General features: G+C 59.7%; 1 protein-coding gene across 2 annotated transcripts in view; it reads right to left on the bottom strand.

The window, feature by feature from the left end:
* Positions 1–10,482, bottom strand: part of DGAT2 (diacylglycerol O-acyltransferase 2) — a 33,127-nt gene extending 22,645 nt beyond the window's left edge. Inside the window, exon 1 of one of the 2 annotated variants that reach the window (XM_008263828.5) lies at positions 10,153–10,482. In XM_008263828.5, coding sequence (XP_008262050.1) covers positions 10,153–10,273 — 121 coding nt within the window. In that variant the 5' untranslated portion in view covers positions 10,274–10,482. Of the gene's footprint in view, positions 1–8,192; positions 8,328–10,152 lie in introns of those variants that run through there. The other variant, XM_051822288.3, reaches the window with a different exon arrangement.
* Positions 10,483–14,258: the final 3,776 nt, after the last annotated feature.

Below are 14,258 nucleotides of genomic sequence, written 5' to 3'. Positions count from 1 at the left end.
AGATTGGAAGCTGCCTGGGGGCCAGGCCTGGGTCGGGTCTATGGCGAACCCCAGTACCCTGCCAGGGCTGGTGCAGGGTGGGCGTCAGGAGGGCTCAGAGGGGATGGCAAGAGCAGAGCTCCGCTCTAGCCATTCCCCGGCACCCTAGGACCCCTCCCTGCAGGGCCGAGTGACACGCATGATGCCCAGGAGACAAGTTCTGGGCCGCAAAGCGCTTGAACAGGTGCTTGGACTCCTGTGACTCCAGCACCACACCCCCACTGTGGTGGTGCTACACGGCCAAGGTCACTCAGCCAGAGGCAGGCAGTCGGTCTCAGTCTGGGCTTCTGTGTCTGCCCCTGTGCTGCAGGTCTCCCCAAATTCTTTCTTTCTTCTCTCCACAACAAAGCCTTCCCTGGAGGCCGGCCAGGGACAGTGACCTGTTTTCCCTCAGAGGAGTGGGCCAGGTGCAGGCATTGCATGCAGCTGATACAGTGGGTTCCAGTCCCAGCTCTGCCACCAACTCCTGTGTCAGCTCGCCCAAGTCTCTTCACTTCTCTGAGCTTTGGTTTCCTCAACCATAAAATGGGGGGGGGGGTGGTGAGAACTGTCTGACCTCTGGCCTTGACCTCCAGAGGACTCCTGGCTCGGGAGTAGAGCACCAGAGCTCATCACTTTCAGCAGCTGTGGCGCAGCTGCCCAGGGTAGTTGGAAGTGGAGTTCAGTTGGACACCCACAGGCCGCTGACAGTCCCGGCTGTCGGCACTGCCTCTGCCCCAGTTGTGGCCAGGAGGGGGCCAGCAGAAGCTGGTGGGACTGCCGGTACAGCCATTACATGCCACCACCTGCACACACAGCCTACCTGATCCTGACTCCTGGGTGGGCCAGCAGGGAACCACAGCATCCAGCTGAGGCCCAGGTCCAGTCTGCTCCCTGCCTGCCTTGCACAGCTGCACGCCATCTGCACACTGTCACAGCACCTGTCCCGCATGGCTATCATCCTCTGCCAGGGGCTCCCGGGCACCAGGGCTGGGTTCTGCCCAGGACCCTGCACAGGGTCTGGCAGGAAAAGTAACTCAGAGAGGGTGACCACCTGGAGGCCTGGCTGCCTGGAGAGAGGCCATACCCACGCGAGCCCCATCACTGAGGACCCTGAGGCGGGGGGGGGGGGGGGGGGGGCAGAAGCTCTCAGCCTTTGAAGGGGACAGATCCCCCCTACCTACACACATCCCTTGTTCTGGGGAGAGCCAGGACAGGCTAGAGAGCAGAGCAACGCATGCTGAGAAGACAAGTCCCCAGGGCCACCTCCAACAGCGGCTCCTACATGTGGGGAGGGCAGAGGACGTGGACCCGTGGGGGAGGCCCACAGCAGCTGGGCTCCTCCCCTGCCATGACAACGTGGGGCACTGTTGTCCTGCAGTGCTTCCCTGGGAAGGGACACATGGCAGGGACTGGCAGCCCAGGTCACAGAGGAGGAAACAGAAGTGGGGGGAAGCCGCTTGCCCGGGCTCGGGGCGTGGGCCACCAAGGCTCCTCTCAGGTATTTGGGTAGCAAATCCCTATCATTTCTATGATGCCACGCCACAGAGGGCTGGCCACCACCCACACTCCAGGAAGGTGACACACCCCAGCTCAGGAGGACCGCCCACAATGTCCCATCCCACACCCCACGTCTCTCGGGCCAGGAGTGGGAACACCCCCACCCACGTGCTCCCCCAGGCCGAGCTCCTGCTGCCAGGGTGAAACCAGAGCCGCCAGCAGCAGGGAGGGTGGAGGTGTCTGAGCGCCATGAGACATGAGCGGCGGACCAGAGCAGCCTGGGAGGCTGCATCCCACGGCTGCTTGCAGCCAGTCCCAACCACACCTGCGGGCGGCAGAGTCTCAGCCCCAAAGCCCTGAAGCGGAGAAAGGGACCTGGGCCAGCTCTGCCCCTGCCTGGCTCTGCGGCGTGCGCAAGCCACCTAACCGCACTTGGCTCTAGGCTGCACATCTATAAAATGAGGATGCGCACTACCCTCCCCCACACGTGGTTAGGAAGAGTAAATGACGAAAAACGTGGTGGCCACACAGGGCAGGAAGGGTAGGAATGCCGGCACACACACAGCTCTGCAGGCGGTGCAGGGCCCCGGGGCTGTTACAAGGGAGGTAGCCAGGTGAGGGCCGTGGCAGAGGATGCTCCAAGGAGGCCCCGGCGCTCTGCCACGGCCCTGAAGACAGGCTCCGAGAGCAAAGGGGAGGAGAGTGGGCACTGCAGCTGGTGGAGCACAGACGTCGACGGGGTTCTCACACCGAGGCCCAGAGCCTGGAAGTGGGGAGAGGGTACCTTTACCCAAAACAGGCCGGGATGCAAGACTGCCCAACCCAAGGGGGCTTCCCAGCAGAGGCGGATGGGGTCAGAGATATGACTCAAAGCACAGAGCACTGACAAGGTGCCAAGCACACAGCAGGTGTCCCACCTGGTAGGAAGCTTACATTCTGCCCAGGCAGAGATACAATACCTATGCTTAAGTGTGCGGTGAAACGTCAGGCAGGGCTGAGGGCCGTGAGGAAAACTCCCTTGGGCAAGGAGATAGAGGCCGGGGCCAGAGGACCCCCCCGGCCGGCAGACAGCAGGCACTGGGCACTCACGGAAAGTGGGTAGGTCACACCTCTGGACAGCCTCACCACTGCCCCCAGCCATTACCACGCCACTACTGGCATCTGGGGAAGGGGTACCCCAGCCTGAGAAGCTGGGTGTCAGAGAGCCCAGCCCCTGATGTGCAGGAAGTGTGGCCTGAATGACTCACTTCCTGTGCGGGCCTCAGTTTCCTCATCAGGGCAGTGGGGCTAATACCCACCTCGCCAAGTCGTTGTGAGCATTGAGCGAGATAATATATGGGCATGAGTGTCATAAAAAGGAAAGCTCTTTCATTAGCGAGCGAGTCTCTGTTGTCCCCTGTCTCATGGGGACAACTGGGCCTACGCTGGCCTTGGAGCAGAGGCGTAGGCAACAGGGAGACTCAGGGTTCAAGTCCCGGCTTTGACTCTTCCTGCTGGGAGGCCTGGAAAGTCACCTCCTCTCCCCAGACCCAGCGTCTTTCCTGGTGGGGACCCAGGACGGTGGTGAGGAGTGCGAGTAACTCAAGGAAGAGGCCGGAGTGTCTGGCACAGAGCGCCAGCGAGGCCACAGAGGTGTGACAGCCTCTTGGTGGGCACAATCCTCCCGCTCACATCCCAGCCCCAAGGACGACGCACCTGTACCCATCTGCACCCAAGCTCAGCCTACCCATGCCAGGCTGGGTACAGGTTTCATGGAAGCAGAGGGTGGACATCCTGCCCCCGGGCCCCCAGGGAGACCCAGAAAGCTGGGCCAAGGCCAGAGGGGAGCTCTCTTCCAGGCTTCCTGGGGCAGGGGCCGCACAGCAGGAGTTCACGTGTGTGTGGTAAGGAGAGGTTTGACCACAGCACCACAGCCTGCTCTGAGGGCCACGTGTGCTGTTGGGAGAGTCCCAGCACAGGGCTAGGCTATCAAAAGCCTTGCACTTGAAGCTGTGCCTCACCGCTGCTCAGCCAGAATTTCCTTCCCTCCAGGAAGTTCCCTCAGGCTCTGTGCGCTGCCTGCGATGCCCTCGGGGTAGATTCTGTTACCTCCAAGCCCGGCATTCGCACACACTCACCAGGCACCTGCTAGGCACTGCACACCGACCCCACGCCACGGTGACCAGCCAGCCGGCCCTCCTGCCCTGCCTCTATGCAGGCTGCGCTGAACACCCCCACCTCCCTCTTGCACTCAGCCTTCCTCATCAGGGGAACCGTGTGTGTGCGCTTGCCAGGACCACGTCTCATTTACCAGAGTCCCTGGGCCAGGCATGGAGTCAGACTTGGGAGCAGGGGCTTGGTCAATGTTTGTGGCAGGAATAAACCAGACCCGGATGAGAACAGAGATCAGCCCTTTGCAGGTGACTGACCGGCACCGCGACACAGGGTCAAACGGAGCATCCTGGGGCTGGGGCGGTGGGGGGGAGGGCTCCGCCCTGGAGGACTGCTTAAAGCTGAGGGCAACAGTGGGAGGCTCCAGGGGAAAAAAGGGAGGGTGGAACCCAGACGCCACCACTCAGGCAGTAAGGACGCTCTAAGTCCCCCTTGCAGGCCACACTCTCCTCAGGGGAGCCCCTGCCTCCCCTGGTTCTGGGGCACCTGCTGAGGCTGAGCTCCGGTCTCGGATGCCCCACCCACATACGGCTGGGGGAAAAGGACCGTGGAGGGTCAGCTGGGGCCAGGAGCCCAGCGGAGGCCCTCAGCCCTGCCCTTCCTGGGGAAGCAACAGCTTAGGAGGAGGATGCGGGGTGGGGTCAGCCCCCCGAGCTGGGGGCCTGGCAGCCACAGGGCCTCAAGGGCGAGAAGACACAGGTCAGAGACTATAACCTCGAGCAGTTCAGTTGGGCTGCGGCACAGAGACTGGGAGCGTTGGTCTTGCTGAGACAGCGAGGGCGGGGCCGCAGCCTAAAGGCCAGGCAGAGCGCCAACCAGCGCCCCCACGGCCTCCACCAACTTCAGCCAGGCAGCTGGCCTGCCACTCACTGGTCCCTGCCACTGTGCACTCTCGGTCTAATGGTTCCCTTCCAGGGGTCTGCTTTGCAAATGTTGCATCTTTAAAGCAGGGCCCAAGGTGGGGGAAGGGGGGCTCGGGACTTCTTGGCCAAAGGGAAAGCCAGGCACTGGAAAAGCAACCCCAGGCTGGCGTGCTGGGCTGGCTGCTTGGCCTGAGCATCAGGACCCTGGATAGGCTTGCTGGTCTTCAGGGCCTGGTGCAGGGACCCAGGCAGCCCCAGGGTCACCCTCCCCCTCGCTGGACCCTGGTCTCCCCACTGGCTTGAAACCAGGCGGCTGGGGTTGGGGTTGGTCAGCTGAGTTCCTGCCAACCTGGGCCTTCTGTGCTCTGCTGGAACCCACGGATGTGCTTTTATCCACAAAACACCCCCTACAGGGAGCAGGCACCCCACTCGGCCTACTCCAGAAGCCTGGATTTCATGCATTTGGTTTGCATGAACCAGGGCAGAGTCCGGCAGGTGAGGCCAAGGACGTGTGCCCCTTAGGACACTGTACTCTTGACAATGCTGCAGCTACAGCAAGGACCCTGGACATGACTGCTAAGGACCCGGGCCTGGCTTTCCCCAGCTCCACCCTCTAACCCAGTACATTCAAAACACTCAGGTGGGAGGGGTTGCCACAGCAATGCCACTGGCTTGCGGGTGTGCTGCCAAGCAGCCCCCGAAATGGGCCCCTATCACAGTACATGGCGAGGAGGGGCACTTGTCTAGGCCTCACGCAGGATGTGACACCTTTTCACAAGGAGAACTTAAGAAGGAGGAAGAGGGTGACCCCAAGAGTCAGGGGCAGAGCCCGAATCCAAAGGGTCATCTCAGCCAGCCCTGTTTGCTGTGCAGACGGGGAGGCAGAGGTGCCCACGGGCACGCAGTTAGCAGATGCAGAGCCGGGCTCCTGGTACTCTGCTGAGAACTGCTAATTCTGCCTTAATAAGAAACCGAGTTCACCCTTCCTACTCCTGATGATTTGCCCAAAACGTTCCCGGTTTCAGCACCATAACCAGGGAAGATACCCTTAGGGCACTTTGTCCATTTTATAGATGAAGAGACTGAGGCAGGAGGGAGCAGTGGTTTGTCGAGGCTGCATAGCAGTTCTGTGGCTGAGCAGGGGCTCACCTACCCTGCGCCTGGGCCCAGCTCCCAGCCCCAGCACTAGCGGCGGCTGCACCCCGGGAGCACCCAGGAGTGCTGGAGGCTGAGAAACCAACTGCATTTTCTAACTCCTTTCCCAGGAGCTCAAAGTTTTCCTCCCGGGGAGGCTGCAGGCAGACGCAGGCAGGCCACCGTGAACTGCATCCAGCAGCCTGTCCGTTGCCCCTGCCCCTGCCTCTCAGCACACCAGAACCTCAGCCCGGGCTGGTCACTCAGGGGCCCTGTGGTCAGGCTGCCTCTCCCACCCAGTACTCACGCCTCTATTCATGTGCAGAATAGCCCTGCCTGCCTTGCTAAGCTCTGTTCCTCCTCCAAGATCCAGACAGGATGTCGCTTCTTCCAGGGAGCCTTCCCTGACCCTTACCTCCAGCTTCCACAGCTCTCCCCTCTTCCTCCCCGGTCACTGCTCGCTCACTCTGCGCGGTCACTGTGTGTACATCCCTCTGGTCTTGCTTCCTTAAAGGCAGGGATTGTGGCTCGACACGCCTGAGGCCCTCAATCAAAGCATCAAAGGGCCCACACCGCAGGTCCCCACCTGGGTGAAGCCCTCCTGGAAGTCCCAGCACAGAGCAAGTGAGGCTCCAAAGCATTGGAGCCTGGTGCCCGTCACACTGGACAAACAACAAGGACCAGCACAAGCGGAACGAGCTAGTTTCCAAAGCACTTCCTACTCACATTAATTCCACCCTGGAGAGCCTGAGACTTCTGACCCTGTTTTCCAGAGAGGGGGAGTGAGATTTCCAGGGAGGAAATGAGCCACCCACCATGACCCAGAGAAAAGGCAGGGCTGCAGGCCTGGAGCTCTGACTTCGGTGTCTAGCCCTGGGGCCCAGCTCCTTGCCAGACTGGCACCTCCAGGGCCTGAACAGCTGCGACCCCAGCACCCAGCCAGGCAGGCAGAGAGGAGGCCCGAGGAAGGTTGGGTGCACCTGAAGCTAAAAGCGGAGCTTCCTGGTGGGAGGATCAGGGAAGTCCCATCAATGATTCACTCCCTCAACAAACATTTACTGAGTACCTACTACCTGCCAGGCAGTGTGGCATGGCCACACACTGAGAAAGACAGATAAGGGCTCTGTTCCCCAGGGGCTGACCCTGTCATGGCGGGAGGCAGTGCGCTAGCAGTTAAGCACATGCAATAATTTAGGTAATAAATAAATAAAGGCTACTAAAGCACAACAAGATGTGGTGACCAGGGAAGGCCTCTGAGAAGAGACTGAATGTTCAGAAGCCAGCCATGCAAGGATCTGGGAAGGCAGGCAGCATGTGCAAAGGCCCTGAGGTGGGACTGCATGGAGGGCAATGCTGGAGCAGCGGGAAGACCACCAGCATGTCTGGAACGTGGTAGACGGCACACAGGAGAGGAGCCTGAGAGACAGTAAGAACGAGGGTACTCAAGTACACGTCGCAGGCCACAGCAGGGAGTCTGGGAGGTTTGAAGGATGATGGGAGTAAGCGGAGGAGTAAGGAATGCAACAAGCAGCTCACGAGGCAGTAGGAGCTCTGGGTGCTCCTGGTGTCTCTATCCCCCAGGGCAAACTTGGGGAATTTCCCGGCAAAGCTTCGGAAAAGGTGAGCTGCTGCCACCCCACCCCCCACCCCTGGGAGCAACCCTCACTCATTCAGCCACCCAACCCCCTGAACACTCAGAGGGGAGCCTGCAGCCTCCCACACATCTCCTACTTTAAGGAGGCAGGCCACAGCCGGGGAGGCAGATCTGGCTCTGGCCTGGCTTTGAAAATCCTGGACCAGTCCTTTGTCTCTGGGACTTCAGGGCTTCCGTCTGTACCATGAGGGCTGGCCCAGATCCGGTGCTAACAGCTACCTATGTTTTCATGACTCACGGACTTGTTACTGAACTTGGGGGATAGGAGGGTGGGGGTGGTGCAGGATTGCCACACTGGCCACTGAGTCACCCAGCCTGCTAATAAACTAATACTCTCAGCTCTCCTTTCCCAGCCCAGAGGAGCTCTTGGCAACACAGACAACCTGAACGTGGTCTCTGTGCTGTTAGGGGGAGAGCTACATGGAATCAAGGGGGAAGGATATGAGAGCATGATGCTTGAGGAATGGGCCAGGGACCCGCCGACCCTCTGCTCCAGAGTCACCCCAACAATCACTCCCTACCAAGCCCCTGCCCGTGTGGTCCGCAGCTGGAGGTGGAGGAAAGGAGCCCTGTGGGACATTAGAACCTGCCCCTGCTAACCTCCCACCCACCCCCAGCCTTGCTCTTTGGAGCCACATAGAGTCAGTCGGCTCAGAACTGTCCTGGGGCAGCCCCACTCCGGATTGCCTCCTATGCTCTCCCCTCTGATCTGAAATGCCCACTGCACGGGGGCAAAGGCAGAGAGGTTGACGCAAGTGACTCTGCAGCCTCTGTGCCTGGCCCAGGGCAGTCCTTCAGAGATCCGCACACACCCGCGCACCCAGGCCCCCACGAACACACCGGTCGCCCAGGCGTCGATTTCCCTCTCTCACCCATCACAGGACTTCCCTTCTCAGAATCCATGTCTCTCCTTGAACGCTGCCGCTGACAGGGAGCTCACTACCTCGCAACAGTGGGACCTTATCTGCAGAGGCAAACTAGGCCACTGGGGAGTGTCTTCAGGGACCAGGGATGGAGAAAGCAGGTCTAATGGAGATGCCCAGATAACCAGACCCGCCTTGTACCCTCCCCTACTCCACCCAGTCTTTCACCAAAGCAAGCCCAAGAGCCACACACACAGGCTTGCATTTCATACCAGCCCTTGTCACATTCTGTATTGTAATTCTTGCACCCACTTCCAAAAAAAATCAACAACAACAACAACAAAAACAACAAACAAAAGCAAGCAGCAAATGGCATTTTTCAGATCTGCTGACAGCATGGAGATATGCCTCTGACATGATATTAAGCGATCCGTTCAGAACCATTTGCTAGAGTACAAGTTCTCCTGATCGACAGGCTCTAGGTCAACGAGGTGAGAGCCAGGGCACAGCTCCCGGCCTGGGGACCGCAGAGCCCAGGGCCAGGGAGCTCCAAGGAGAGCCACAGGCAGCATTCCCAGCCCATTACCTCTGAAGACAAAAGCATTTCTACAGGCGTGAAGGCGGGCAAGTCCCTTCCTTCCCCGGCTCAGGGCCTCAAAGGGAGTCCCGGAGAGCAGGGGTGTCTGAGGCTACCAGCCGGGTGCCTGGGGCCGCTCAGGCTGCTCTCTGGGTATCTGTCCAAGTGCAACCCAGACCAAGAGGGGCAGAAACCCAGTGTACTCGACACACAAGGGACAATGCAACGCCAGCATACAGTTGAACGGGGACACAGCTCCGGCCACTAGATTATAAATGATTTTGACGAACATTAAAAGAGAAAAAGCAGGGTTCAGAACTGTATCTATGGTATGCCCTCAACTTTATCTGCACAGACTCTGAATAAAGATAAAATACCAAAATGTTAATTCAAGGCTATCTTTGCATAATTGATTGAACAGCAATTTTAATTTTCTTCCTGTTTGTCTATAGCTTTCAAAATTTCTATATTTAATACATTTGATTTTTATAACGCAGGTGGGGAGTGTAGGTTACTACATTGCTAAAATTAGTACATTACTAAAGAAAGAAACCCCAGGTGGGAGAAGTTCAGCGGAATAAAGACTCGGGGCTGACAGTCGGGCTTGGTGAGAGACAGATCTGCAGACTCAGACGCGTCTGATGACTTCCCGGGGCCTTGCCTTCCCCGTCTGGATTTCATTCCTCCTGCCTCGGTTTCTCTGAGTCTAGCTAAGGGGTGTGGGGGTGGAAGGGATGCTCTTGCTCCCCCTGGAAAAAGCTCTGGAGTTTGAGCTCAGCTCTGCCCTTGACTCACTGAGGGGCTCCGTTCCACCCTGGAGGACACCCAGGGCCTCCTGCCTCAGAGGATGGGCGTGGGACAAAGACAGCACGGGCACACCTGTCCTCCAGGCATGTCCCCATCTAGAGGCTTATGGGACTCTCGCCACCGGCCTCAGCCAACTCATTGCAACAGCTTGCTGCCACCTGATGAGGGCAAAGGGAGAGGGAACTGCTGGGGTCGCAGATGTCCCCAGGATCCCTGAGAGCCGAGAAGGGTGGATGGTGTCACCCCCATCTCACACGTGAGGGGAACCCGCTGGGGGCCGGGAAGTGATGTAAGAGGTTGCAAAAATTGATGAGTGGTCACAATGGAGCCCGAACCGGATGACTACCGGACCAGGCTGGGTGGCTCAGACCAGGTAACCATGATCCTTCCCTCGTCTCAGACCCAGATGACGAGGGTTGGGGGGAAGGGGGCGGGAGGCGCCAAGCTTCCCCAGAAGTGACCAGGACCTCACCGGCCCTCCACTCCCCACCAGCCGGCCTCAGAGCCCTTCCCGAAATCTTGAGCTTCCTTCCCAACGCCAGGGTGAACGCCCGGTTCCCACAGCCTTTCCGCGGTGACACTCACCCCATCTCCCAGACCCCTCACGTGACAGCGCACGGCCTCCATCTGAGCTCTCACTCCGGGCCGCCTCGGCCCGACGCGCGCCCCGCAGCACCCCGGAGTAGGCAGCTATGAGGGTCTTCATACTGCCGCCGGTGCGGGGCACGGCCCTGCGGGAAGCCGCCTAACTCCGCGCCCTTGGCCCATGCCCCGGCCGCCGGGGCCAGGGCTTCGCGCGGAGCACGGGAGCCCGGGGACGGCCCCTGAGCGGGGGGCAGCTATGGCACCGGCAGGCGGGCGGCCGACCGACCGCGGCGCGAGGAGCAGCGGAAACCCGAGCCGAACGACAGCTCCAGCGCTCTGCGCGCCGAGCGCGGCGCTTTATAACCTCACAAGGGGGCGGGCCGGCGCGGCGCGGCGGGGCGGGGCAGGCCGTTCCACCCCCGCGGGCTGCACCACTGCCCCGCGGGGTGGCACCTGTGCCCGGGCGCGGAACGAGCACGCCATGGGGGAGCCGGCGGGCGAGAGGCGCTGGGAGGGGAGAGAGGAGCCCAAGCCTTCCTTCCCGGGCGTACTTGGCCGTTCTCGTACTCCCGCGGCCGTCCCCTAGCACTCCCCAACGGAGGTTGGTACAGCCCGCAGCTGTAGCGTGGGCCGGGAGATGGAGCACGTGCGGGCCAGGCGGAGCACGCGCGGGCCTTACGATTTCTCCCTATTGGCAGGACCACCTTTAGGCAGCAGAGGCTGAAATCCCAACTCTCTTCAGTTGTGTCGGGAATAGGTAGGTTGGGGCTGAACTTCTAACCTACCCTCCCACCCGGAAACTACCCCTGCCTTTGCATCTGCTGCCCTTGGCCTTGGGGTGCTCTCGGAGAGGGTATGGTGTCAAGAACAAGAGAATCCAGGGGTGCTTTGCAACCACAGAAGGGCGAGGACCCTGCCTAGGGCTGGGGTCTGAGTGCACTTAGGATGACGCATAGCAGGTTTAGAATCAGACCTGGAGTCTAGTTTTGGGCTCTGCCATTTTGTTTTTCAAGACAGATTAGATCGATTTATTTTTACTTGAAAGGCAAAGAGATGATGCGTGTGTTGCCGGGAGTTCTACCATCCTCTGATGGAAACAGCCAGGTCTAGGCCAGGCCAGAGCAAGAAGCATCAATGCCATTTGGCTCTTCCTCTCAGGTGGCAGAGGCCCAAGCACCAGGCCATGTTCCACTACCTTCTCAGGTGCATTGGCAGGAAGCTGGATGAGAGGCAGAGCAGCCAGGATACAAAGCAGCGTTCCAATATGAGCTGCCAGTGAGGGAACAGAGGGCCTGTTCTTAGGATGGCTGGAACATGCCACTTTTGAGTCGCTAGGATGGGAGTGGGGTTTCGGGGAGTGGGGGAGCTTTAAGTAGCGCAGCTGAGTTTTAGGAGCCCTGGAGCCACATGTGGCAGAAGAGGCCGCAGGCCAGGAGGGCAGTGGGGAAAGTGCCAGGGGGACCCCCCATGCTAGGGTGGTGGTTGAGAGAGTTGGGGGGAGGCTTGGCCTTGAGAGGAGTGTCGGTGGGGCAGGGGGAGAGATCTTCCAGAATGAGGTGGAGTGACTTACTGCATGCACAGTGGAGGGCCACAGGCATGTCAGGGACAAGACAGATTTTTTGGGCATAGCTTGAGCCAGCTGGCTGCAGGACCAGAGCACCAGGGCAGAAGTCTCTGCTTTCAGGGTCTTCACCATCGCCTCCCTGGGGGAGGGGAGAATGCCAAAAGTCACAGGCCCAGGGCAGCGTGGGACAAAGGCCACCAGAGGGATGTGGAAACACTCCAACCCCCTCAAGGCCACAGCGGTGAATCCCATGGAGAAAATGTTTCTGAACCTGAGGCCAAGGGGGAAAACATACCAGATAGAGGAGCCAGCACGTGGTGAGGCTGAGAGGCTAGAAGAGGAAACCGAGAGCAGGCTAGTGGCCCACACTGTGCACGGGGGAGCACAGGGACTGGGCTGTGCAAAGGCTTGGTAGTGCAACAGGTGCATCATATTATGAGCAAAGAGACGCACATCCGGGTGGATGAAGATGGTGTCAGTGAATTCTCAGAGGAGGGTGCTCTCGGAGGTCAGGCTGCTGCTGGCCCAAAAGACCTCAAGTCAATGAGTGAGTGACTGCACCTGCTTTGGAAGGGTGTCCCGCAGGGCGAGCCTTGGGCTGGAACTCGCGGCTCACCCACTCTCCTCACAGGATGAGCTGAGGGGCACTGCTTGGACTGGGGGGCGAGTGTCTGCCCAAGTGCCCTGGGTAAGCTGCCATCCCTGTCTTGTCGAGGGTTCAGTTCAACATGGTGATATGACAGGCGACTGTTCCCATCTTGCCCTTTGCACCTGAGGACTGGAAGAGGGTGTGACATCATTGCACGGTGAAGGGTGTTACCCCTGTGCAGAAGTAGGACATCATTATCTTCAAGACTTCGGGTCAACAAGGCCCATTTGAAACATGCAGTTCCCAAGTTCATCTAAAGCAGTACATTTGCCTGTTGTCCCTTCTGAAGGCTAGGCCCTAAGTAGAACACAGAGGGGCACCAGCCCTAGTCCCTGATTCGAGGATATGCAATCAAGAAATGATGTTCCAAAGCCATTGGTTGCAAGGCAGCCGAACTGTGCTGCAGGGTAACAGGGGAGGCTTTGCCAAGTTCAGCCCCTCCCTCCTGTGCTGTCACCATCTGTGTGCATGTCTGCCTGTCTCCTGGGCCAGGAACCTCATCACGCCGTGTCCCAGTGTGGCCCTAGCTCTGCAGACTGACCGATGCGTGATTATTTGGAGGAGGAGGCACTAGGGAATTGGGAAGGTGCAGAGGATACGGCGTTGCTGCTGGACCTGAGAGGTTGAGTTGAGTCTGGCAGACTGAGGGGAAGGGGAAGGGTGTTCAGACAGAGGTCACGGCCTGGGCGAAAGACTGGGAACCATGAGCGCCGTGCAGTGGGAGAAGGACAGACAGAGGCAGAGGAGGGGGAGGAGATGAGGCTGGAGAGTTTGACAAAGGCCGGATCTGAAGCTTGCATTTTATCCACCTGCTGTGGGCTGAACCAGAGGAGGGGAGTGAGCAGCAGAGAGTGGTGGGTGAGCGAGATCAGCTGGTTTGGAGGTGTGGGGATGGGGGCTTAAGGAGTGGGGCCATAAAATCCAGCCCCTGGTTTGGGGGCTTTGCGCGTGGAAGCACGCACCGAAGGCTGCAGAGGCAAGCCCGGGGCTGAGAGGCGTGATGGCTCACTTCTGAGCGCCCCGGCCCTGGCCCCCACCACCATGGCTGTGACTGAAGCAGCCTGGCCTGAGCTGGATTTGGGTGGAAAATCAAACCCAGAGTTAGAGAAGCCCAGAGATGAAGGTTCTTGGAAGCTGTCTAAGTCCCGGAGCTGTCCCCTGTACGTGAGGTGTGAGGTGTGAGGTGACGGGGGTGGGGTGTTGTGGCTCGTGCCACGCAGCAACTCCAGCCCCCTCCCCACACATCCAGCAGCCCTGCCTTCCTGTTCAGTCCTGCCCTGCTCTTCCCCTGGGTGTGAGCTGGACGGCTGTGACAGCGGTTGTGGGGACCTGGGTCGTCTTCATCATCTCCCAGCCCTGCCTGCAGGCACTTCAACCAGACCTAAGAGAGGTCAAGTCCCATCTCAGAAGGGCTTGAGCATCATGGGCCCTGCTGGGTGGCAGACCCAGCCTCCTCCTGCCTCGGGAGGCGTGGCTTTGGGCTTAGGGAAGGATTTGCCACCTGCCCCTCTGAGACGGTGATGGCAGTCAGAGTCCACGTTGCGCAGGGGAGAGTGGCTGGCTGACATGGCAGATGGGATGCCTGCCCGAAGAGGAAGACAGAGGAAGACACAAATGAATGTCTGCCCGGCCCCCTGTGCTGTGCCAGGCCCTGGCTCGTGTGAGCTTGCCCGGGTCCCCCTGCTTTGCAGCTGAGCTGCAGGGAGGTGAAGGGACTTGCCCGGGATCACACAGGGAGCGAGTGGTGACGCTGGATCCTGCTCAGTTCCTCCTTGGCCTCCAGGCCGTGCGCTCCCGCACGACCGGCTGAGCACCACTTCCCCTCCACTGCTCCTTTAAGCTTCTCCCGAGGCTCTGTGAGCCGATTCCCATGTGGCAGTTGGGCAAACCAGA

This window comes from Oryctolagus cuniculus, chromosome 1, assembly GCF_051225735.1.
Source record: "Oryctolagus cuniculus isolate XC-2025 breed Fujian yellow rabbit chromosome 1, ASM5122573v1, whole genome shotgun sequence".
Classification (NCBI taxonomy): Eukaryota; Metazoa; Chordata; class Mammalia; order Lagomorpha; family Leporidae; genus Oryctolagus; species Oryctolagus cuniculus.
The sequence above is the reverse complement of the archived record's forward strand: the minus strand, read 5'-3'. Positions and strand labels throughout refer to the sequence as shown.